Source organism: Panthera pardus, unplaced genomic scaffold (assembly GCF_024362965.1).
Source record: "Panthera pardus isolate Hobbes unplaced genomic scaffold, ASM2436296v1 HiC_scaffold_6, whole genome shotgun sequence".
Lineage (NCBI taxonomy): Eukaryota > Metazoa > Chordata > Mammalia > Carnivora > Felidae > Panthera > Panthera pardus.
The window spans coordinates 124,499,644-124,527,109 of NW_026526991.1; the positions used below are offsets into that span (position 1 = coordinate 124,499,644).

Below are 27,466 nucleotides of genomic sequence, written 5' to 3' on the forward strand. Positions count from 1 at the left end.
TGTGCTGACAGCTTGGAGCCTGGAGCCTGCTTCTGATTCTGTGTCTGCTTCTCTCTCTGCCCCTCCCCTGTGACAGTTTATGCATTGATCTACGGCCTGACTTAAGCTTTTGTTATTTAAAACATTTTTTTGAACTTCCCTTTTTGTTTCCAGTTCTCCTTACCTAAAACAGGTTTCATTTAGTGATTAGATAGAATGTTCATGTATTATCCTCTAGGCTTCCTGAGTTTGCTGATGTAACATCACTTATGAGCCAGTGGGCAAGGTTTCTAGAACTATACTATATTGGTTTTGCAAGAGTTGGTTCAGAATCTGACACTCAGAAACAGAAGGTAATACAAATCACCACATTAACACTAGGCTTTATTACATTTGTCTGTCATTTAGTTTCCTTGGGGTTTGTCATCTTACAAGCAGAAAAATATTATTGATATCACAGAAGCTGCAGCCAATTTATCCCAACAGGCGTCTGTCCACTTCAAATACTACAAACAAACGTTCTTTATTAGCAAAACAATATTGTTTGAAAGTTTCCCAGAATTAATTTAGAATTTCCTAATTACTAAAAAAGATACGAGTTCTATCATGGTGCTGGGGACTAAAACCAGAATTTCAATTGAGGGCAACGTGATCTTTGTATCCTAAAACAAAAGTGCCTTATAAAATTAATAACTTAATGAACTAAAAGACACATACTTTGTCTAAGATAACAATAATTAATTTACAATCACTATATAGAGTACGACAAAAGAAACAAAAGGAGGCCATATAAATTCGTTTTTTGAAGAAGTGTGAGACTCTTAACTTATATTTTAATATTTTGTTCATATATAGCCAACAGTAAGAGAGAAAGCCAACCTAGGGTCAATCCAAAGTTCTGCAGGAGAAACATCAACCAGGGTCGCCGTGTTTGAACATGAGTCATTTCAGGAAGCTAAAAAAAGAATAAAAAACCAGAATAAGATCCAGATATATTCACTGCTGGGAAAAGTTTGGTGGGAAAACATGAGACTGTTATTCAGAACCTAATAACCTTTCAAATTCCCAAAGCAGTTACAAAATGCTTAATACCTACTCCCAACCAAAATTTGAAAATGTAAGATAAATTAAGTCATTTGATTGCGGTTAGAAGAATCCTAGTGTTGCCAGAAGTCTTAAAATGACAGAGTTATCAACTGAAACCAAGCGCAATCCTTCTTATTTTTGTTTACTGTAAAGTAGACAATAGATGAAAAGTATTACTTTTGACTGTTCTGTTAGGTTTATGGAGCCATTAAACTTACTGGTTGTTACAAAGCACATATTTGTTTCCTTTCAAAGAGATCTTCAAGGTCTTTCTGACCTTCAGAACAATAAAGGAATCAGGCCCTAAAGCTACATTTTACTCTCCTAGAGGCGAGTGACAAGGGTTTTGTTTGTGAAATGGCTTTAACACCATTGAGAGCAAAATGTTCCTGGGAGCATCTAGGAACAGCACCTCAAGGTAGTATTTTTTCTTTCTTTTTTTTTTTTTTTCACTTGGCCTTTATTATTTTTTTTAATATGAAACATTGTCGAATTGGTTTCCATACAACACCCAGTGCTCATCCCAACAGGTGCCCTCCTCGATGCCCATCACCCACCCTCCCCTTCCTCCCATCCCCCATGAACCCTCAGTGTGTTCTCAGTTTTGAAGGGTCTCTTCTGGTTTCTTTTTTTTTTTTAATTGAAGTACAGTCGACACACAACGTTACATTAGTTTTGAGCGTACCACCTAGTGACTTACCACCTCTATACCGGATGCTATGCTGGCCACAAGTGTAGCTGTCATCTGTCACCTTACAACGCTCTTACACCGTGGACTATATTCCCTGTGCCGTATCTGTCCTCCCTGTGATGTGTTTTTGTCTCACATTCTTTCAAATCCCTCACCCCGGGAAGGTGAGCGGAGATCTCTAGTATGACATAGTTATTTCTATTAGAAAACAGGCTTTCAGAACCTAATAACCTTTCAAATTCCCAAAGCAGTTACAAAATACTTAATACCTACTCCCTAGAAACCTAGAAAATTAGGTCAGCCTGGAGGGGAGACTTAACTCACCCATGCCATTGTTGACATTTTGGGTTGGATAATTCTTTGTTACGGGGGTTGTAGGACGCTTAGCAGCATCCCTGACTTCTGCCTGACATATGTCAGCTGTACCTCTGACCCCAGTTGGGACAACCAAAAATGTCTCCAGATGTTGTCAAATTTCCCTGAGGAGTAAAAATCACATCTGGTTGAAAACTGGGTTATTTACAGCAAGAAAAAGATAAAACATATAAAATGTGCAAGGGTTTTAGATTTACGGCAAGAGAAAACAGGTTGATATACTTTTTTTTTTTTTTTTTTTTTTTACCTTGACATGTTTTTTTCAGGCCGGTACAAGAGCATCTGGAATGTTCTATTTCGGTATGCTTGAGATGGATATTTCTCCCTTTTAAAATTAGATTAATGGACAGAATGAAGATTAGGATTATTGTGTCCTGCTATCTTACACCCTAACATGGAGCAGTGGACTAGAAGGCAAAGTAGGATCCAGAAATGCTGTCCTGGGTGGATGACCTTAAAGAAATTATGTGTCCTATTGGTTTGTCTCCGCCATGGTTAAACATCAGGTTAATGATACTACTTGAGAGTAATACTATTTGGTTCATTATCTATTATAAACTCAAAATGAAATTTGAAAATCCATAGAATATTCCCAAAGAGCCAACAATTTATGGTAATCTGGAGGAATTAACAAGATACATGCATCAGAGTCACCCCATACATCTGATTCTCAATAGTTTGTAAGCAATTTCCAAGAGTTGACTCCAAGGCCAGACAACATGGGCCACCAGTTCCCTTCTGTCTCAATAATTTATGTTTCAGACCATCTTGGTGACACAATTAATTATGCCATCCCTGGTAACATAAAGGCTGAAGCTCTGACCGGCCTTATTTCCAAATACACTAAGGTATTGAGATATTGTGTAGTTCCCTCTCCTCCCTTTTTTTCAAGCAAGGTAATTAATGTTCATTTACAAGATGTGGATGAATTTACAGCTCATCTTACGTCCACTGTGTCCAGCACTACCTGATTGTTCATCTCTGATGAAGTAGAAGTGATTTCTAAAAAGATTTTCTTGGTAAATGCCCATAAAATGTGAATGATTTGCTGAACAATCATGCTGTTTTCAATGACTTGTTGAGAAAACTACTTCAGGCAAGACAGAAAGCAAGGTGACGAAAATGGTTCTGGTTCAAAAGATAGAACTTGAGATTTATTTTCAAACCACCAGTGTCTTCACCTACAATTGAGAAAGCTCATTTTCTAATTTTCATCTTTGCCTCAAACTTCTAGTCAGGATCTTTCGTTGGAAAGAAGTAGGTCTTGATTAGGTAGATTTAATAGCCAAAAACTCGTAGATACAAAAACACAGAAATTAAATGAGGGTCCTGGGACTTCCCGCAAAATCTCAATCAGTTTCTGTCATGACTCAATCCAAAGAAATGCCACAATTTTTAAAAACGATTGTTTGATCTATTGTTTTCCTCACTAGCCTGTTTGTAGACCGGCTGTTTGCTTGTAGTGTGTGACACACGATAGAATTGAATAAATGTGTTTATAAGAGCTTCCAGACTCTGTCAGTGGCCCCATTCCCAGGAAGAAAACCAAGAATCCTTTATTCTGAGTATGCACATGGCATTGTCCACAAGAAAACATCAGGAGGATTTTACAGCTCCAGGAGCCACCGTTCACATGAACTCAATGTCTTCTGGGAAGTTTTGCAACTTAAGATGACATTTTGAAAATCCATAGAATATGCCCAAAGAATATTCCCCTGTGCATTCAGAAAATTCCCCTGTGCATTCAGAGCATGTTATCTCTAACCGATTCATGGGAAGCCAAAGCAAGCTTCCCGCCATCCCGACCTTGGTGGACATTTCTGAGGCACGTATATTGATCTCCAAGGGGCCTGGAACACATAGCCCCAAGAGAGTACACGGGGCAAACACAAACAAGACGGAGGGCCAAAGACGGAGTTGTTACAGTGTACAATCCTCTGTCTACTACAGTAATGAGATGAGCGGGCTTCTTGTCCTAGTTCTGACATCACATTCATGTGACTTTGAGTAAGTCATTATCCTCCTCGAGCCATGGTTTCCTCAGAACCAAAAGGAGTTAATAATTTAGCTCTCGCAGGATTATGAGGAGTAAATGGGGTGCAGGATATAAGAAAGGGCATGATAAAGTGGATGTAAATGAAAGTAAGTGCTGCATGAGACCTGTAGCCAGAGCATCCTGAAAGACTTCAAGGGAACGATGAGCTGCTAGAAGGCACACCCATCTAGATGGATGGCAAGATATCACAGAGTCGGGGCGCCTGGGTGGCTCAGTCAGCTAAGTGTCTGACTTCGGCTCAGGTCATGATCTCACAGTTCACGAGTTCCAGCCCTACATCAAGATCTGTGTTGACAACTCAGAGCCTGGGGCCTACTTCAGAATTTGTGTCTCCCTCTCTCTCTGCCCTTCTCTTGCTCTAGCTCTGTCTCTCTCTCTCTCTCTCTCTCAAAAATAAATAAACATTAAAAAAAAAAGACTAACCTTGTAAGCCTATAGAAATGGACAAACAATGAAAATCAACATTTAAAAAAAGTTTAAGGAGATTCTCATCTTGATACGGATCATCTTGATTTGGATGATCTATCTGAACTTTGCACGTTCGCATGTAAGTGGATATTGGTAAGAAAATCAAGCTAAGCTTGCTTTTGAGAAAATACTTGGCTTTTTTTGGGATGATTATGGATGAATATATAAATTGTAATATCTCTTGGATATGCACCAAAATACCAGAGAGTCTCACAAAAAGTCTTTCCAAAAGACACAAATGTAAAATGCCAAATCCCAATCGTGTCTGATTACAACATTTCACTTTCTTTGAACTTACCCACATTTTTGTTATCATTTCAGTCAGTAAATTTTGAAGGGACATAAAGATATATATGCATTCATTTTTAAGAGTATATATTTTGTTTTTTTCTTTTTAAAAAATTCCTGACATGAGTTTTAGTGCTACCCATTTTCCCCTGGATTTCAAGAGAGAAAAGTCCCTTTTTCCTCTAGGGCAATTAGATTCCCTTATTGAATAATTTTACAGATCCTGACTATATCCTAAGACTAGAGGGGGTGAAATGATGGATAGAGTATGTTAACAATGAAGTAAAAGGTCAGGAAAAAAGAGAAATGTTAGCAAAACACTTTTGCCCGGAGATAGAGCTAAGAGATATGTTTTTTAGATTGCTGCCAGAAATTTGGAAATCTTGAAGCAGAAAGCAACTTTCTTTTTTACCTCCATGTTTAGCAAATTCCCCAACTCAAATCAGTGGATGCCAAAATATGACAGCCAAGGAATTGTAATGTTCTGGCAAAAAAGAAAAAGAAAAAGAAAAAGAAAATCTTTACCTAAAAGCCTTTTAACATGCTTTTTTTTTTTTTTCAAATTTGAATCAGACACTGGAGACCAATTCCCTAGATGGACCAAGTCTACATGGTGACTGACCTATCTGTAGATATGGTCCCTATATTTCTATTAACTAACTGAGATGTAGGTATGTCGACCAAACCTCTGATTAGAATTTCTGGACATTTAGAAAGTGATATGAAGCACATGATTTATACTTGAGTCAGTCTCCATAACTGTATTCATAGTCTTAACTTTTTAAAGGGGATGCTCACGGAGAATGTTAGAACACGTGAGGAAAGAAAGTGGATAAATTCTAATGTCATGTGCCTTGTAATAATTATATACTAGGGAGGACTTATCACAAAGGAGGACGATCTATAAAACATTCTCTAGAACTAAGATTTTTTGTCTCTCCTTACACATCAAAGCTGCAGAATCTTGCTGTGCAAAGCCTTCTCTGTCTACTTCTATCTGTAATCTGAAACTGGTTTCTTGTGGGTATTAAAGATCTATCGCTACATATTTCAACATTTACTTTCAGTACAGATCACAAATGTGTGTACCGAAAAAGAAAGTTCAGCATCCAATGCTTCTACAAAACACCGAAAAATCAAAGTCCTTTCGTTATTAAAAATTTATAATTTAAATATAAATATTCAACATTCACTTATTTAAAAAAATTTTTTTTAATGTTTATTCATTTTTGAGAGAGAAAGAGGCAGAGCATGAGAGGGGAAGGGGCAGAGAGAGGGAGACAACAGAATCCAAAGCAGGCTCCATCCAGGCTCTGAGCTGTCAGCACAGAGCCCGACGGGGGGCTCAAACTCACAAACCATGAGATCATGACCTGAGCTGAAATCAAAAGTCAGATGCTTACCTGACTGAGCCACCCAGGCGCCCCTCAACATTCACTGAATTGAAGACACTTGGTGATGTTTCTTTTGAAGGTAAAATTGTAATTTAAATGTTTTTCCTCTCTCAGGAATACGTAGCTTTTGACATTATTAACTTTCAAGAGAAATCATTTGCTTCTCCATTCATGAGGCTCCCTTGATAACTGACTTACACCATCTTCTTTTCAGAAGGACCCTAAAACCCATTCATTATGCACATGGAGTTAGGTATGCATTTGCATTTGCTAAAAGGAGCCACTCTCGTTCCTAAGAAATATGATGAGAGACAAAACCTCAGAAACGTATTTTGTAGGCTATCCTAGTAATACTTACTCTCACTAGGGGCACACACTCCATAGGTTGTTCTAATTGTCACATTTTTATTATTTTTATTTTTTTAAGTTTATTTATTTTGACACAGGGAGACAGCAAGTGAGTGTGAACGGGGGAGGGGCAGAGAGAGAGGGAAAGAGAGAGAATCCCAAGCAGGCTCTACGCTGTCTGCACAGAACCCAACATGGGGCTGGATCCCAGGAACTGTGAGATCATGACCTGAGTTGAAATCAAGAGTCAGACACTTAACCAACTGAGCCACCCAGGAGCACTTGTCACATTTTTAAAGAACTTAATTGTGTCTTTGCAGAAGACCCACATCTGAGAACAAGATGGAAGTTTGTTAGTGAAAGTCATGTTTTGGCCTTTTTTTTTTTTTTTTTTTTTGGTAAAAAAGATGAACAAACTGAAAATCAACAACTGTTCTCAGATATGACAGAAAAGTGAGGTCCAATGACTGACCCAAACATTGGAAAGAAAGTCAAGTGAATATACAGAATCACAACTTACCTGAGCAGAAACCTACAGGAAGAAACTTTTGTGGGACCCAATAAGCCAAGGTAGGGAAAAAGAAACACACAAACCTGTAATTGACAAATTATTACAGGCTTAGTGTAGACAAGCCTAAGAATTAAAAAATTTAGGGGGACCCTAAGTCTCAGAGGGTCCCCACACTTTTGTTGATTTTACTGCCAGGAGCTCTACCAAATTCTCAACTGAATATTGGGGGGGGGGGGGGAATCCCTTTGTGCTTTTATCAGGAGGAAGATAAAGAAGCCATTTTGAAATCCTTTAGAGATTCTGATCTTAACAAGGATTTCCCTTATGAGAAACTATTTTATCAAAGTCTAACCTGCTGGAGTTTTATCAGAGCCTAGGGAAGGGAAGTCCTCAACTTCACCCCACTCTAGACATTTTCTTCCACCTAAAGGGGGAGGAGGCAAGAAGGCAAGAAGTTCACAGTCTGGAAGCACAGGCTCCCCACAAGACCAAGACCTAATCAAAGAACTATGGAAGGCTCCCCTTCTCTCCATGCCTTACCACGATATTACCACAGGACTCTTGACCACACAATTCCTTTTACCCAGTACAACAGGTCGTGCTTTCAACCAAAATAACATGAATTACTAGAAGGCAAAAAACACAGTTTAAAGAGACTGAACAACCTTCGGAACCAGAGTCAGATACAGCAGGAAAGTTGGCATAATCAGGCCAGGAATTAAAAAAACAAACAAACTGTGACTCATACGGTAAGGGCTTTAATGGGAAAAGTAGACAACGGAAATGATAAAAGATAGATAATATAAGCAGAGAGATTCTTCTAAAAAAGAATCAAAAAGAAAAGTTAGAGATGAAAAACACTGCAAGAGAAAGGAACAATGATGGGCTCATTAGTGTACGGGACATAGCTGAGGAAAAACTCTGAGTTTGAAGCTATGACAATAGAAACTTCCAAAACTGAAAAGCAGAGAGAAAAAAGACCCCAAAAACCCAAAACATAATATCGAAACCATGAGAGAAAATGTGTAATATAGATGTATTGGTAATATCAGAAAAAAAAAAAAAAGAGAGAGAGAGAGAGAGAATGGAAGCAATATTAGAAGCAATAATGGCTGTGAATTTCCCCCCCAAAAAAGCAGGTACCAAATCCCAGCTCCAAAGAAGCTCAGAGAATAGCAAGCGGAAATGTGCCAACAAAACAAAACAAAACAAAACCAACCAACCAACAACAAGCAAACAAAAACAAAACACCCTTCACGTAGGCATATCATTTTCAGACTTTAGAAAAACAAAGGTAAGAAAAAAACCTTAAAAGATGGCAGAGTAAAAAACAAAAACAAAAACAAGCAAGCAACCAAAACCAAAACCAAAACCCAAACAAAAAACTTATATAGAGAGGAGCAAGGACAGAATTATATCTGAATTCTCCTCTGAAACTATGCAAGAAAAAAAAAAAAAAAGAGTGAGAGAAAATGTTTAAAGTGTTGAGAGAGAAAATCACCAAGTTAGAATTCTGCACCTCCAAACTTTTCCAAGAGTGAAAGGAGGGAGCGCCTGGGTGGCTCAGTCAGTTAAATATCCAACTCCTCATCTCGGCTCAGGTCATGATTATACAATTCGTGAGTTTTAGCCCCGCGTTGGGCCCTGTGCTGACAGTACAGAGCCTGCTTGGAATTTTCTCTCCCTCTCTACCCCCACCCCACTCATGCTCTCTCTCTCTCTCTCTCAAAATAAATAAACTTAGAAAACAAAAAGAGAGAAAGGAAAATAAGACTTTATCAGACAAACAAAACTTGAGTAAATCTGTTGCCAGTAAAAAAATGTTAATTGAAGTTCTTTGGAGATAGGAAAATGATAAAGGTCAGAAACAGGGATCTACACAAGAAAGGAAGAGTATCAGAAAGTGAATAAGTGAAAGCAAAATGAAAACTTTTAGGTTTTAAAGTTCTAATTGATCCAACAGATAATGGTTTCTTCAAAATAATAGCAACAATGTATTCCATTCTGTATGCTTGTGGTGCCTATGTATGTATGCTTATGTAATATTGAAATAATTGACAGAAATGATGCAACGGACGGGAAGGATGGATTAGGAATATTTTCTTATTACAAGCTACTTTTATTATCCATGGAGCAGGGTTATTTGAAAGAGGAGTTGGATGACTTGTAAATGTATACTGAAAACTCTAGAGTAACCACTTAAAATACTCAAAAAAGAAGTATAATTCATGTGCTAACAAATGAGTCAAGTGGAATTATATAAAACGCTCAATTAAAATCACAAGACAGAAAAGGTGTGGAAGGCAAAAAAAGGTAGCCATAAAGAACAAAAGGCAACAATTAGAAAACAGTAACAAATAAGGTAGATTTTAATCCAACTATATCAATATTCACTCTAAATGTCAATAGACTAAATACACCAAAAAAAAAAAAAGAGGGATTTCAGAACGGATCAAAACATGAGACCCAACTATATGCGTTCTACAAGAAGTCCATTTTAAATATAAAGGCACATATCAATTAGAAGTAAAGACATGGATGAAGATATATCATGCTAACACTGAGTAAAAGAAAGCAAGACTACCTATGTTAATTTCAAACAGAGCAGACTTCAGAGCAAGAAATGCTATCAAGGATAAAGATGGGCATTAAATAAAAACTAAAGACTCAATACTCCAAAAAGACATAACAATTCCTAATATGTGTGTACCTAACAACAGAGAGTTAAAAAATGTGAGGGGCGTCTGGGTGGCTTAGTCGGTTGAGCATCCGACTCCAGCCCAGGTCATGATCTCACAGCTCGTGAGTTCGAGCCCCGCATCAGGCTCTGTGCTGACAACTCAGAGACTGGAGCCTGCTTCAGATTCTGGGTCTCCCTCTCTCTCTGCCCCTAACCCACTTGCATTCTGTTTCTGTCTCTCTCAAAAATAAATAAACATTAAAAAAAGATGTGAGACAAAAATTGATAGAACAGCAAAGAGAAAGAGACTGATCCACTATTATGGTTGGAGACCTTAACATGCTTCTATCAGAAATGGACAGATGCAGCAAAAGTTGATTCTATGAAAACATCAATAAAATCTATAAGCCTCTACCCAGTTAAGAGAAACAGAAAACATAAATTACTGATATCAGAAATGAAAGGGGTATCACTACAAATACAAAGGACAATAAAAGCATAATAAATGGATGTTATGAACAACTCTATACCCACAAATTTGATAATCTGGATAAAACACAAAAATTCTTTTAACAGACAACTGCTAAAACTCATACAAGAAAAAATATACAATCCGAATAGGCCTATATCTATTTTTAATATTGAATCAATAATCAATAACCTTCCAAAACAAAAGTACCATGCCCAGATGAGTTCACCATTGAATTCAACGAAACATTTAAGGAAGAAATTATACCAATTCTCTACAATCTTTTCCAGAAGACAGGGGCAGAGGGAATACTTCCTAACTCATTCTAAAAGGCCAGCAATATCTTAATACCAAAACTAAAGACATTGCAAGAAAACTATAGAGCAATATCTCTTATGAACAGATATGAAAACTTCTCAACAAAATATTAGCAAATTGAATCCAACAATATGTAAAAGAACTACACACCACAACCACATGGGATTTATTTATCTAAATACATAAGACTGGTCCAACATTCAACAATTAATACAGTCTATGTGCAACATCGACAGTCAAAAGAAGATATTAATAGATGCACAAAAAGCACTGGAAAAATTCCACACTCGTTTATGATAAAAACTCCCAGCAAACTAGGATTATAAAGAAACTTCCTCAAATTCATCATGAACATCTGTAATTAAAAAAAAAACAAAACCCTACAGGTAACATCATGCTTGGTGAGAAACTAGACTTATTGCTAAGATCAGGCACAAGGCAAGGATGTCCCATCCCACTGATGCTTTTTCAACATCAAGTTGAAAGTCTTACTGAATTCAATAAGAGGAGAAAAGGAATTTAAAGGAATATAGAAAAAGATCATTTATGTATAAAATGCAAAAGAATCATCAAAAAGACTCCTAGAACCAATAAGTGCTTATAGCAAAGTTGCAAGATACAGTAATAGACAGTAATATACAAAAGTTGACTAATTTTTTACATATGAGGAATGAACAACTGGAATTTGAATTAAAAACACATTAGCATTTATGTTAGCATCAAAAAATGAAATACTTAGGGATAAATCTAAAAATGATGTGCACAATCTGTGTGAGAAAAAGCGTAAAGTTCCAAAAAAAGATATCAAGGAAAAAATAAAGAAGCATAGAGATAGTCCATGTCCATGGATAGGAAAAATCAATATTGTCAAGATGTCAGTTCTTCTACAGATGCAACACAGTCCCATCCAAAATCTCAGTAAGTTATCTCATGGTTGTTGACAAACTGATTCCAGGATTTATATGAAGAGGCAAGAGACCGAGAAAGGCCACCATATAATTGAAGAAGAACGAAGTGGGAGAGCTGACACTGTCAGTCTTCAAGACTTAATATAAAACTGCAGTAATCACAACAGTATGGAACTGGTGAAAGGACAGAAAGACAGATTACAGGAACAGAACAAAGAGGCCAGAAATAGACCTATATAAATATAGCCAACCGGTCTTTGACAAAGGAGCAAAAGTAATAAAATGGAACAAAGATAGTCTTTTTAAAAAAAAACCTGCAATGAATCTATACACAGACCTTACATCCTCCACGAAAATTAAGTCAAAATGAATCATAGCTCTAAATGGAAAACACAAAAGTGTGAAACTCCTAGAAGATAACAGAGGAGAAAACCTACATGATCTTGGGTACAGTGATGCCTTTTTTAGATATAATACCAGAGACATGATTCATGAAAGAAATCATTGATAAGCTGAATTTCATTAAAATTAAATTTTCTTCTTTGCAAAAGACATATCAAGAAAATGAAAAGACAAGCCAGAGATTTGGAAAATTTTTTGGCAGAAGACACATCTGATAAGAGACTGCCATCCAAAACATACAAAGAACTCTTGAAATGCATAAATAGGAAACAACCCAGTTTCAAATCATGGTTAAAAGGCCTGGACAGACACCTCCCCCAAAGAAGGTACACAGATGGCAAGCAAGCATATTCAGAGGTGTTTAACATCATATTTCACTAGGAAATGTCAAACGAAAACAGCAACGAGATATCACAACGAGATATCACAACTATGACCACGGCCAAAATCCAAACATCGATGACACTGAATTCTGACAAGGACCTTGAGCAAGAGGGACTCTCATTTAATGCTGGTGGGAATGCAAAATGGTATAATCACTTTGGAAGACATTTGGAAATCTTTCCTGGAACTAGACATACTCTTATCATATGATCCGGGGATGACACTCCTTGATATTTCCCCAAATATATAGAAAATTTATGTTCACTCAAAACCCTGCACATGGATATTTATAGCAGTTTTGTTTGTAACTGCCCAAACCTGAAAGTGACCAAGATGTTCTTCAGTGGGCGAAAGGATAAATGCACTGTGGTATATCCAGATATGACATAGTGCCAAAAAGAAATGAGCTATCGAGCCACGAAAAGACTGGGAGAGACCTTAAAACCATATCCCTAAGTGAAAGAGGCCAGTTTCAAAAGGTACATACTGAATGATTCTAACTACACTGCATTCTGGAGAAGGCAAAACTACAGAGATTAAAAAATATTCGTGGTTTCTAGGGGCTAATGGAAAGGGAAGAGGCAGGACACAGAGGATTTTTAGGGCAGGGGAACTATTCTACACATTACAAGGGTGGGTGTGTGTCATTTGTTAAGACCCATAGAACATACAACACCACATATGCAATAAATGTGAACTCTGGACTTTGGGTGATAATAATGTGTCAACAGAGTTTCTTAATTATAACAAATGTACCTCTGTGGTGCAGGATGTTGAGAGTGGGGAAAAGCATGCACGTGGAGGACAGATGTTATTTGGAAATTCTCTGGACTTTCTACTCAGTTTTGTCATGAACCTCAAACTGCTCTCAAAAATAAAGTTTTTTAACTAAAAAAAAATCCATTTCCCAGTTACACTAACCATATTTCAAGTGCTTGATAAGACAGCCACACATAAAAAAAAAAAAGTCACTAGATAAATTAAAGAAACACTTTGCGGGAAGTATAGGCCCACTGGGAGAAGAATTATAATGGTTATGGATCATTCTGTATTTCTTCTGCCCACACATTCCTATTGCTCTAAAAATAGGAGAAAAAAGGAGAAGAAGGAAAGGCTAAAGTATATTTTAAGTTACTGGACCGTTTAGTGGCTTAGGTCAAACTAGAGAGTGCCATTTCAAAGTCTTCTGTTTATACTCAGAAGGATCTTTTTTTTCCCTAGTATTTTCCACAATCTTATACCTGTATAACATCTGCATATTACCAAATGCATAAAAAAAAAAAAGGACTTTAGAATATTCACTCATCTGGGTATTTACAACACTGTTAATAAAGCATTCAGTTAATTTTTTCTTTTGATCTTTTGAAGGGTCATTTGATAATTACTCATTGATAACATGTTATCTAGAAAATGATTAAAAAGAAACATTGGTCACTCTGGAGAATTTTTTAAATTAAATAGATAGGTAAGTAGATAGTTTACTATGGTTCTTTTTTTTTTTTAATATGAAATTTATTGTCAAATTGGTTTCCATACAACACCCAGTGCTCATCCCAACAGGTGTCCTCCTCAATGCCCATCACCCACCCTCCCCTCCCTCCCAACCCCATCAACCCTCAGTTTATTCTCGGTTTTTAAGAGTCTCTTCTGGTTTGGCTCTCTCCCTCTCCAACTTTATTTTTCCTTTCTCTCCCCCACAGTCTTCTGTTAAGTTTCTCAGGATCCACATAAGAGTGAAAACATATGGTATCTGTCTTTCTCTGCCTGACTTATTTCACTTAGCATCACACTCTCCAGTTCCATCCACGTTGCTACAAAAGGCCAGATTTCATTCTTTCTCATTGCCAAGTAGTATTCCATTGTATACATAAGCCACAACTTCTTTATCCATTTATCAATTGATGGACATTTAGGCTCTTTCCATAATTTGTCCATTGTTGAAAGTGCTACTATAAACATTGGGGTACAAGTGCCCCTATGCATCAGTACTCCTGTATCCCTTGGGTAAATTCCTAGCAGTGCTATTGCTGGGTCAGAGGGTAGATCTATTTTTAATTTTTTGAGGAACCTCCACACTGTTTCCCAGAGCAGCTGCACCAGTCTGCATTCCCACCAACAGTACAAGAGGGTTCCCATTTCTCCATATCCTCGCCAGCATCTATAGTCTCCTGATTTGTTCATTTTGGCCACTCTGACTGGCGTGAAGTGGTATCTGAGTGTGGTTTTGATTTGTGTTTCCCTGATGAGGAGCGACGTTGAGCATCTTTTCATGTGCCTGTTGGCCATCCGGATGTCTTCTTTAGAGAAGTGTCTATTCATGTCTTCTGCCCATTTCTTCACTGGATTATGTGTTTTTTTGGGTATGGAGTTTGGTGAGTTCCTTAAAGATTTTTGGATACTAGCCCTTTGTCCGATATGTCATTTGCAAATATCTTTTCCCATTCTGTCGGTTGCCTTTTAGTTTTGTTGATCGTTTCCTTTGCAGTGCAGAAGCTTTTTACCTTGATGAGGTCCCAATAGTTCATTTTCGCTTTTAATTCCCTTGCCTTTGGAGATGTGTCAAGTAAGAAATTGCTGCAGCTGAGGTCAGAGAGGTTTTTTCCTGCTTTTTCCTCTAGGGTTTTGATGGTTTCCTGTCTCACATTCAGATCTTTCATCCATTTTGAGTTTATTTTTGTGAATGGTGTAGGAAAGTGGTCTAGTTTCATTCTTCTGCATGTTGCTGTCCAGTTCTCCCAGCACCATTTGTTAAAGAGACTGTCTTTTTTGGGGGTGCCTGGGTGGCGCAGTCGGTTAAGCGTCCGACTTCAGCCAGGTCATGATCTCGCGGTCCGTGAGTTCGAGCCCCGCGTCAGGTTCTGGGCTGATGGCTTGGAGCCTGGAGTCTGTTTCCGATTCTGTGTCTCCCTCTCTCTCTGCCCCTCCCCCGTTCATGCTCTGTCTCTCTCTGTCCCAAAAATAAATAAAAAACATTGAAAAAAAAATTAAAAAAAAAAAAAAGAGACTGTCTTTTTTCCATTGGATATTCTTTCCTGCTTTGTCAAAGATTAGTTGGCCATACTTTTGTGGGTCCAAGTCTGGAGTCTCTATTCTATTCCATTGGTCTATGTGTCTGTTTTTGTGCCAATACCATGCTGTCTTGATGATTACAGCTTTGTAGTAGAGGCTAAAGTCTGGGATTGTGATGCCTCCTGCTTTGGTCTTCTTCCTCAAAATTACTTTGGCTATTCGGGGTCTTTGGTGGTTTCATACAAATTTTAGGATTGCTTGTTCTAGCTTTGAGAAGAATGCTCATGAAATATTGATTGGGATTGCATTGAGTGTGTAGATAGCTTTGGGTAGTATTGACATTTTGACAATATTTATTCTTCCAACCCATAAGCATGGAATGTTTTTCCATTTCTTTATATCTTCTTCAATTTCCTTAATAAGCTTTCTATAGTTTTCAGCATACAGATCTTTTACATCTTTGGTTAGGTTTATTCCTAGGTATTTTATGCTTCTTGGTGCAATTGTGAATGGGATCAGTTTCTTTATTTGTCTTTCTGTTGCTTCATTATTAGTGTATAAGAATGTAACTGATTTCTGTACATTGATTTTGTATCCTGCGACTTTGCTGAATTCATGTATCATTTCTATCAGAGTATTGGTGGAGTCTATTGGGTTTTTCTTGTATAGTATTGTGTCATCTGCCAAAAGTGAAAGCTTAACTTCATCTTTGCCAATTTTGATGCCTTTGATTTCCTTTTGTTGTCTGATTGCTAGAACTTCCAACACTATGTTAAACAACAGTGGTGAGAGTGGACATCCCTGTCGTGTTCCTGATCTCAGGGGGAAAGCTCTCAGTTTTTCCCCATTGAGGGTGATATTAGCTGTGGGCTTTTCATAAATGGCTTTTATGACGTTTAAATATGTTCCTTTTATCCCAACTTTCTCAAGGGTTTTTATTAAGAAAGGATGTTGAATTTTGTCAAATGCTTTTTCTGCATCGATTGACAGGATCATATGGTACTTATCTTTTCTTTTATTAATCTGATGTATCACCTTGATTGATTTGTGAATGTTGAACCAGCCCTGCATCCCAGGAATGAATCCCACTTGATCATGGTGAATAATTCTTTTTATATGCTGTTGAGTTCGATTTGCTAGTAGCTTTTGAAAATTTTTGCATCCATATTCATCAGGGATATTAGCCTATAGTTCTCTTTTTTTGCTGGATCTCTGTCTGGTTTGGAAATCAAAGTAATGCTGGCTTCATAGAATGAGTCTGGAAGTTTTCCTTCCCTTTCTATTTTTTGGAACATCTTTAGAAGGATAGGTGTTATCTCTGCTTTAAATGTTTGGTAGAATTCCCCAGGGAAGCCATCTGGTGCCGGACTCTTATTTGTTGGGAGATTTTTGATAAGTGGTTCAATTTCTTTGCGGGTTATGGGTCTGTTCGAATTTTCTATTTCTTCCTGTTTGAGTTTTGGAAGTGTGTGGGTGCTTAGGAATTTGTCCATTTTTTCCAGGTTGTCCAGTTTGTTGGCATATAATTTTTCATAGTATTCCCTGATAATTGCTTGTATCTCTGAGGGATTGGTTGTAATAATTACATATTCATTCATGATTTTATCTATGTGGGTCATCTCCCTTTTCTTTTTGAGAAGCCTGGCTAGAGGTTTATCAGTTTTGTTTATTTTTTCAAAAAGCCAATTCTTGGTTTCATTGATCTGCTCTACTGTGTTTTTAGATTCTATGTTGTTTATTTCTGCTCTGATCTTATTATTTCTCTTCTTCTGCTGGGTTTTGGGTGTCTTTGCTGTTCTGCTTCTATTTCCTTTGGGTGTGCTGTTAGATTTTGTAGTTGGGATTTTTCTTGTTTCTTGAGATAGGCATGGATTGCGATGTATTTTCCTCTGAGGACTGCCTTCCCTGCACCCCAAAGTGTTTGGATTGTTGTATTTTCATCTTCATTTGTTTCCATATATTTTTAAATTTCTTCTCTAATTGCCTGGCTGACCCATTCATTCTTTAGTAGGGTGTTCTTTAATCTCCATGCTTTTGGAGATCTTCCAGACTTTTTCCTGTGATTGATTTCAAGTTTCATAGCATTGTGGTCTGAAAGTGTGCATGGTATGATCTCAATTCTTTTATACTTATGAAGGGCTGTTTCGTGACCCAGTATGTGATCTATCTTGGAGAATGTTCCATGTGCACTCGAGAAGAAAGTACATTCTGTTGCTTTGGGATGCAGAGTTCTAAATATATCTGTCAAGTCCATCTGATCCAATGTATCATTCAGGGCCCTTGTTTCTTTATTGATCCTGTATCTAGATGATCTATCCATTGTTGTAGGTGGGGTGTTAAAGTCCCCTGCAATTACCACATTCTTATCAATAAGGTTGCTTATGTTTATGCTTATTGTTTTATATATTTGGGGCTCCTGTATTCAGTGCATAGACATTTATAATTGTTAGCTCTTCCTTATGGATAGACCCTGTAATTATTATATGATGCCCTTCTTCATCTCTTGTTACAGCCTTTAATTTAAAGTCTAGTTTGTCTGATATAAGTATGGCTACTCCAGCTTTCTTTTGACTTCCAGTAGCATGATAGATAGTTCTCCATCCCCTCACTTTCAATCTGAAGGTGTCCTCAGGTCTAAAATGTGTCTCTTGTAGACAGCAAATAGATGGGTATTTTTTTTTCTACCCATTCTGATACCCTATGTCTTTTGGTTGGAGCATTTAGTCCATTTACATTCAGTGCTATTATTGAGAGATATGGGTTTAGAGTCATTGTGATGTCTGTAGGTTTCATGCTTGTAGTGATGTCTCTGGTACTTTGTGGTCCTTGCAACATTTTACTCACAGAGTCCCCCTTAGGATCTCTTGTAGGGCTGGTTTAGTGGTGATGAATTCCTTCAGTTTTTGTTTGTTTGGGAAAACCCTTATCTCTCCTTCTATTCTGAATGACAGGCTTGCAGGATAAGGATTCTTGGCTGCATATTTTTTTCTGTTCATCACATTGAAGATTTCCTGCCATTCCTTTCTGGTCTGCCAAGTTTCAGTAGATAGGTCTGCTACTACCCTTATATGTCTACCTTTGTATGTTAGGGCCATTTATCCCTAGCTGCTTTCAGAATTCTCTCTTTATCCTTGTATTCTGCCAGTTTCACTATGATACGTCTTGCAGAAGATCGATTCAAGTTACGTCTGAAAGGAGTTCTCTATGCCTCTTGGATGTCAATGCCTGGTTCCTTCCCCAGATCAGGGAAGTTCTCAGCTATGATTTGTTCAAGTACACCTTCAGCCCCTTTCTCTCTCTCTTCTTCTGGAATTCCTATGATACCAATAATGTTCTGTTTGATTGCATCACTTAGTTCTCTAATTCTCCCCTCATACTCCTGGAATTTTTTATCTCTCTTTTTCTCAGCTTCCTCTTTTTCCATAATTTTATCTTCTAATTCACGTATTTTCTCCTCTGCCTCTTCAATCTGTGCTATGGCTGCCTCCATTTTATTTTGCACCTCATTAATAGCATTTTTTAATCATCATGACTAATTTTTAGCTCCTTGATCTCTGTAGCAATAGATTCTCTGCTGTCCTCTATGCTTTTTTCAAGCCCAGCCATTAATTTTATGACTATTATTCTAAATTCTTGTTCAATTATATTGCTTAAATTGGTTTTGATCAATTCGTTAGCTGTTGCTACTCCCTGGAGTTTCTTTGAGGAGAATTCTTCGGTTTTGTCATTTTGGGTAGTGCCTGTGGTAACTTCAAACTGCAGGGCACTTCCTCTGTGCTATCCAGAGAAACTTGTGTTGGTGGGCAGGGTTGCAGTCAGACCCGATATCTGCCCCCAGATATCGCTGGGCCCACAGTCAGACTGGTGTGTACCTTATCTTCTCCTCTCCCAGGGGCAGGACTCACTGTGGAGTGGTATGGCCCCTGTCTGGGCTGCTTGCACACTGCCAGGCTTGTGGTGCTGTGTCGATGGGATCTGGCCAAGGGCGTATTAGATGGGGTCAATCCGCAAGGTGCACAGGGTCAGGAGGGGCAGGCTTAGGTAGCTTTTTTGCTCTGAAGCACCAGGAGGGAGGCAGACCCGTCAGAGGGATGGATCCACAGAAGCACAGCGTTGGGCGTTTGCACGGTGCAAGCAAGTTTGGTGACGGGAACTGGTTCCCTTTGGAATTTTGGCTGGGGGGTGGGAGAGGGAGATGGCGCTTGCCAGTGCCTTTGTTCCCCTGCCGAGCTCTGTCCTTCCAGGGCTCAATAACTCTCCCTTCTGGCGTCCTCTCGCCCTCCCCGCTCTCCGAGAGGAGAGATGTTGACTTTTAAAATTCCAGATGTTAAGTCCTGCTGGCTGTCAGAACTCACGCAGTCTGGCCCCTCCGCTTTTGCAAGCCAGACCTCGGGGGGGCTCTGCCTTGCCGGGCAGGCTGCCCCTCCACCACCCCGGCTCCCTCCCACTAGTCTGTGGAGTGCACACCGCCTCTCCACCCTTCCTACCCTCTTCCGTAGGCCTCTTGTCTACACTTGGCTCCAGAGAGTCCATTCTGCTAGTCTTCCAGTGGTTTTCTGGGTTATTTAGGCCAATGTGGGTGGAACCTAAGCGATCAGCAGGACAAGATGAGCCAGCGTCCTCCTACGCCGCCATCTTCCCCTGTACCCTCAGTTTACTATGGTTCTTAATGACACCCGAAAGTTCGGCCAGTGTTTGTAAAACCTAGCACACAGTCTATATGATCCTTTATCCATGAGCTGTCTCCAAGACAATTTTCTGAAGAAGTCATCCATGAGATCACAACTTGCTGAAAAATTGATACATTAGAAACACTGTTGGTCTTTATAAACCCAATACATAGGTGGACTAAGTTTTGTCTTTCTTCTCTCATCTGTTGAGTGAACAATATACTTGTTTTAGTAAGTATTCAACCACAGAAACAGTCACATGACCTTTTTGGTTTTCTTCTGGACTGGTGACAATATGAAGCCACACATAGGCTGGGTCTTCACAGCAGTGATTTTTTCACACATTCAATTAACTTTAGATGAACTGAATTGTAAACAACCTATGTTAGTCTTAATAAGTAAACAAGACTGTATCTTGCACTCACTGTCACAGACTACATAAATCTACCAGGGAAGTTGGTCTAATAAATGAAAGATCACAAAAGGATCAAATTTGTCATACATTGTTCATTAAGGATTTAAGAAAACATCATCCCTTCTAACTTTAAGGAAATACAGAGATTTCTTTTATTTACTTGTTCTCATGAATGCATGTTTATCCATTCGTATAACTTAAAATTAAAGAAGAAGAGGAAAAAAGTGGATAAAATTGAGTCAGATTTCTGTTTTGAGTGAGTTAAAAAAACAAAAGAAGAGAAATGACCTCATGTGATTAATGATGGAATCCTTTTGACTTGTAAATGTCTTTAACCTAAACAATTATATTCACTAAAGCGCTACATTTTTTAAAAAAATACTGCTTACAAAACATGTCCTGATAAATAAAAATTTGTTACCCAGTACCAATATCTTTTTTTTACTTTTGAGATGTTAAAATATATTTAAAATTTAGCAATTGTATGATACAAAATCAACACAAAAATCTGCTGTGTTTCTGTACACAAACAATGAACACTCTGAAAAGGAAGTATATTAAGAAAACAATTCCAGGAGCGCCTGGGTGGCTCAGTCAGTTACGTTTCTGACTTCAGCTCAGGTCATGATCTCATGGTCCTTGGGTTCGAGCCCTCCATCGGGCTCCATGCTGACAGCTCAGAGCCTGGAGCCTACTTTGGATTCTATGTCTCCCTCTCTCTGCCCCTCTCCTGCTTGGGTTCTGTCTCTCATGCTCTCAAAAATAAGTAAACATAAAAAAATATTTTTTTAAATAAAACAATTCCACCTGCAATATATCATCAAAAATAATAAAATACTTTGGAATAAACTTCACCAAGAAGACACAAAAAAAGGGAAAGATGTCCTATGTTCATGGATTGGAAGACTTAATATTGCTTAGATATCAATACCAGGTAAAGTGATCTACAGATTTAATGCAATTCCTATCAAAATCTTTATGATTTTTTTATAGAAATAGAAAACTCTATCTTAAAACTCATATAAAATCTCACAGGATCCCCCTTAGGATCTCTTGTAGGGCTGGTTTCGTGGTGACAAATTCCTTCAGTTTTTGTTTGTTTGGGAAGACCTTTATCTCTCCTTCTATTCTAAATGACAGACTTGCTGGATAAAGGATTCTCGGCTGCATATTTTTTCTGTTTAGCACACTGTAGATATCGTGCCAAGCCTTTCTGGCCTGCCAAGTTTCAAAGGAGAGATCAGTCACGAGTCTTATAGGTCTCCCTTTATATGTGAGGGCACGTTTATCCCTTGCTGCTTTCAGAATTTTCTCTTTATCCTTGTATTTTGCCAGTTTCACTATGATATGTCGTGCAGAAGATCGATTCAAGTTACGTCTGAAGGGAGTTCTCTGTGCCTCTTGGATTTCAATGCCTTTTTCCTTCCCCAGTTCAGGGAAGTTCTCAGCTATAATTTGTTCAAGTACCCCTTCAGCACCCTTCCCTCTCTCTTCCTCCTCTGGGATACCAATTATGCGTATATTATTTTTTTTTAGTGTATCACTTAGTTCTCTAATTTTCCCCTCATACTCCTGGATTTTTTTATCTCTCTTTCTTTCAGCTTCCTCTTTCTCCATAACTTTATCTTCTAGTTCACCTATTCTCTCCTCTGCCTCTTCAAGCCGAGCCATCGTGGATTCCATTTTGTTTTGCAATTCGTTTAAAGCGTTTTTCAACTCCTCATGACTGTCCCTTAGTCCCTCGATCTTTGTGGCAAGAGATTCTCTGCTGTCCTGTATACTGTTTTCAAGCCCAGCGATTAATTTTATGACTATTATTCTAAATTCACTTTCTGTTATATTATTTAAATCCTTTTTGATCAGTTCATTAGCTGTTGTTATTTCCTGGAGATTCTTCTGAGGGGAATTCTTCCGTTTGGTCATTTTGGAGAGTCCCTGGCGTGGTGAGGACCTGCAGGGCACTTCCCCTGTGCTGTGGTGTATAACTGGAGTTGGTGGGCGGGGCCGCAGTTGGCCCTGATGTCTGCCCCCAGCCCACCGCTGGGGCCACAGTCAGACTGGTGTGTGCCTTCTCTTCCCCTCTCCTAGGGGCGGGATTCACTGTGGGGTGGCGTGTCCCGTCTGGGCTACTTGCACACTGCCAGGCTTGTGTTGCTGGGGATCTGGCGTATTAGCTGGGGTGGGTAGGCAAGGTGCACGGGGGCTGGAGGGGCAGGCTTAGCTCGCTTCTCCTTAGGTGATCCACTTCAGGAGGGGCCCTGTGGCAGCGGGAGGGAGTCAGATCCGCTGCCGGAGGTTTGGCTCCGCAGAAGCACAGAGTCGGGTGTTTGCGCGGAGCGAGCAAGTTCTCTGGCAGGAACTGGTTCCCTTTGGGATTTTGGCTGGGGGATGGGCGGGGGAGATGGCGCTGGCGCCTTTGTTCCCCGCCAAGCTGAGCTCTGCCGTCCGGGGGCTCAGCAGCTCTCCCTCCCTTTGTCCTCCAGCCTTCCCGCTTTCCGAGCAGAGCTGTTCACTTATGACCTCCCAGACGCTAAGTCGCGCTTGCTGTCGGAACACAGTCTGTCCGGCCCCTCCGCTTTTGCCAGCCAGACTCGGGGGCTCTGCTTGGCCGGCGAGCTGCCCCTCCGCCCCGGCTCCCTCCCGCCAGTCCGTGGAGCGCGCACCGCCTCGCCGCCCTTCCTCCCCTCTTCCATGGGCCTCTCGTCTGCGCTTGACTCCGGAGACTCCCTTCTGCTAATCCTCTGGCGGTTTTCTGGGTTCTTTAGGCAGGTGTAGGTGGAATCTAAGTGATCGGCAGGACGCGCTGTGAGCCCCGCGTCCTCCTACGCCGCCATCTTCCGGAACCCCCCCAAAACTCATATAAAATCTCAAGAGACCCTGAATAGTCAAAACAATCTTGAAAAAGAACAAAGTTGGAGGTCTCACACTTTCTGATGTCAAAATTAACTACAAAGCTACAATAATCAAGAGTCTGGTCCTGGCATAAAGACATACTATAGACCAATGGAATACAATAGAGAAACCAGAAATAAATTCTTGCATACATAGGCAATTTTGACAAGAGTGCCAAATCTATTCTTTCAGAACAGTCCTTTCAACATAAGGTATTGGGAAAATTGTGTATCCACATGCAAAAGAATGAAGTTGGACTCTAACCTTATACCCTATACCAAATGAACTCCAAATGGATAAAAGACCTAAATGTAAGACTGTAAATGTAAATGAATGTAAATTATGTATTAATGTATAATGTAAATGTAAATTACCTAAATGTAAAACTGTAAAACATTTAAGGAGAAAACATAGTGAGAAATCTTCATGACAGTGGATTTGGCAATGATTTCTTGGGTATGTCTTTAAAAGCTCAGGCAAGAAAACAACAGATTAAATTTGGGTTTACCAACATGTAAAACTTTTATGCATCAAAGGACATTATAAACAGAGTGAAAAGGTAATCCACGGAATGGGAGGAAACATCTGTAAGTCATTTATCTGATAAGGGATTGATATACAGAATATATAAAGAACTCCTACAACTCACACTCACACAAAAATCTAAACAGAATGATCCAAGGACTTTAATATGCATCTCTCCAAAGAAAATATACCAATGCTCAATAAGCACGTGAAAAGATGGTAAAGAACATCACTAAACATTCAGGAAATACAAACAAAAACAACAATGAGATACCACTTCACATCCATTAGGATTGTTATTTTCAAAATGACAGGCTATAACAAGTGTTGGTGATGATGCAGAGAAAGAGGGTGGGTAAAATGATGCAGCCACTATGGAAAACAAGTAATTGAAAATAGACACTCTATGATTCCGCAACTCTATTTTGGGATATATACATAAAAGAATTGAAAGCAGGGACTTCAAGATATATTTGTATACCCATGTTCACAGCAGCATTATTCACAATAGCCAAAAGGTGAAAGCCACTCAATGTCTACTGATGGATAACTGAATAAGCAAAGTGTTGTACAGACAGAAATAGAATGTTATTCAGCATTAAAAAGGAAGGAAATTCTGACACATGCTGACACGGATCAACCTTGAAGACCTTATGCTAAGTAAAATCAAACAGTCACAAAAAGACAAATACTGTGTGATTCCACTTATATAAGGTACCTAGGGTAGTCAAATTCAGAGAGACAGAAGGTAAAAAGGTGATTGCCAGAGAGTAGGGGCCGGGACAGTGGGGAGTTAGTGCTTCATGAGTATGGAGCTTCAGTTTGGGAAGATGAAAAAAGTTCTATAAATGGATAGTGGTGATGGACGCACAAGAATGTGAATATTCTTAATGTCATTAAGCTCTACACCTCAAATGGTTAAAAGAGTAAATTTCTTGTTTTGTATCTTTTACCATAATAAACACCACACATGCACAAACACACACACACATACTCCAAGCTCTGTTTTGATTAACTCTAGCTTATTATAATAACACAATAAGCAGCATTTAATTACATCCAAGAACGTAGGTGATAGGAAGAGGGTCATTCACCGCCTGGTAAGGATTCATTATCATCACTTTGCAGTGAGAAACATGTATTATGTTTAGATCTCAAAGTCCTGGAGCATAGATGTTATGGATTGAATGTTTTCTTTCCCTCAAAATTTGTATGTTGAAACCCTATGCCCCAGTGTGATGGTATTAGGAACTGGCACCTTAGATGAGGTCATGGGAACAAAGCCATTTGGGATGAGTGCCCTTATTAGAGTCCTGTTTTTAGAGTCTGAAGTGTGGCTTACTTTGAATTTCTTTGGGATTGTCAGCTATAACATGATGGAGGGAAGTCTAAGTTTCTTTTCCTTAAAGCAACCTGGCTGTTTCCTGGCTATAATTGGTTGGGGAAGATTGCCTATCCACAGAATGAGGTTTTCTCAACTACAAAAATCTCAGGAGGGCTTGCTGGAGTTCTCCTTCTACAATGTTCTGGAGAATGAAAATTTTCTCTGGAGTATTTGCAGAAAAATCTCGTATCAATTCGTGCCTTTAACAGTCTCCTAAGACTTGATTCAGTAAAAGTTGGTGTGTGGTTTCAACCTAATCTATCCTTCTGTCTATTATATGTTTTCTCTTTTGTTGTTTTGAATTCATTTTCTTAGTCATTTCTTTGACAGCAATATAAAGGAGGAGGCTAGAAGTATGTTTTATTTTCTGGGCAGAAGACATGAGCAGAGATTTTTCTAAAGAAGACATCAAGATGGCCAAGAGACACAGGAAAAGATCCTCAACATCACTGTCATCAGGGAAATGCAAATCAAAACCACAGTGAGGTATCACCTCACACCTGTCAGAATGGCCAAAATCAAAAACGCAAGAAACAACAAGTGTTGGTGATGGGAAGAAAAAGGAACCTTCACGCACTGTTGGTGGGAATGTAAACTGGTACAGTCCCTATGGAAAACAGTATGGAAGTTCCTCAAAAAACTAAAAATAGAATTACCATATGATCCAGTATCCCACTACTGGGTATTTATCCAAAGAACACCCCTGTGTTTATTGCAGCACGATAAACAATAGCCAAACTATGGAAGCAACCCATCGATTGATAGATGAATGGGTAAAGAAGAGGTGGAATATCACTGGATATCAATGGAATATCACTCAGCCGCAAAAAATAATGAAATCTTGCCATTTGCAATAACATGGGTGGATCCTAGAGGGTATATGCTGGTAGAAATAAATCAGAGACAAATACCACAGGGTTTTACTCACATGTGGCATTTAAGACACAAAACAAATGAACGCAAAAAAGAGACAACCAAAAAACCAGACTCGTAAACAGAGAGAGCGAATGATGGTTCCCCGGGGGGAGGTGGGTGAGGGGATGGGGGAAATAGGTGGTGGGGATTAAGTGCACTTGTTGTGATGAATGCTGGGTGATGTATGGAGTTGTTGAATCACCATATTGTACACCTGAAACTAATATAACACTGTGTGCTAATTGTACTGGAATTTTAAAAAAATTCCAGGGGGTAAAAGCAGTGGCCAGAATAACAATATTGTCTTGAAATAAAATACCCAAGTTCTATAGGACAAAAATAAGAGAAGAGCATTCTATTTTAGCACCATATTTGATTATGAACAGTAACATCCTCAACACAGATTACTGCGCTGACTCAACGATACCTTAACATTGGGAGATTTGTTCCCACTGACACAAATTCTGCTTTGAATGCAGGTCTTTTGAAATTAGCAGCTCTGTTCACAAAACAACTTAATACCGTAGTTGTAATTTTCCTCTGCAAGCAAGAAAGTAAGGACCACAGTCCTCCATGTATCTGGGATCACCAAAGTGAAGGTACCAGAGAGGAGGTCTATCCGAAGGTTATTATTTTTTAAATTCGGCATTAGATATTTTACTTAAATATTTAAATACAGGTATTATAGGCTTCTAATTTCCCAATCTAATTGTCCCAAGGGAATTTATGAAGCAGTTTGCATTGGAAAACAAATGAAAATTTCCTCTTGAAAATTGAGCTGTAGAGCAAAGCCTTCATCGTTGTCACACATGATTCAGAGAGACAAAGATGTTACCTGTTTCTAACTTGTCTCTAACAATTCACTGCTTCATTTATTCCTTAGGGGGATGATTCAGTTAGACTAATTCTTAATTATATAGCCCAGGAAAGAGAGTCATTAGTCATCTTTGGTATTTTCCTAAGAAATGGATTACTTTGGAAGATGTGGGTGTGCACAGGTGCATGGTTTGAGAGACTAGCTAGAAGAAAAAAAAATACAAGGAGCAGAAAAAGACCAACATTTCTGGTGGTCACAGTTTAAAAATTGCAGAGCTCAACATTTATCAAAATTGGGTTTATTAATCATTTTCTCGGTAGAAAATACCTAAGTGCAGAGTTTGACTGATGTATAAAGGAAGAGAATAAAAGTCTTTCAAAATTGTTGGCAAGAATGATTCATACTTCTTGTTTTGGGGAAGAAATTGTGAATGTTAAATTATATTAATTTTGCTGCCTGACATGGTTTTTAAATGCTTGTCA

General features: G+C 38.7%; 1 protein-coding gene across 5 annotated transcripts in view; it reads right to left on the minus strand.

Moving 5' to 3' along the window:
* Nucleotides 1-344: 344 nt before the first annotated feature.
* The window catches only part of SLC39A12 (solute carrier family 39 member 12), an 87,416-nt gene continuing 60,294 nt past the window's right edge, over nucleotides 345-27,466 (minus strand). For all 5 annotated transcript variants that reach the window (XM_019460646.2, XM_019460644.2, XM_053895124.1 and 2 more), the window contains one exon: nucleotides 345-934. In XM_019460646.2, coding sequence (XP_019316191.2) covers nucleotides 806-934 — 129 coding nt within the window. In that variant the 3' untranslated portion in view covers nucleotides 345-805. The remainder of the gene's footprint in view (nucleotides 935-27,466) is intronic.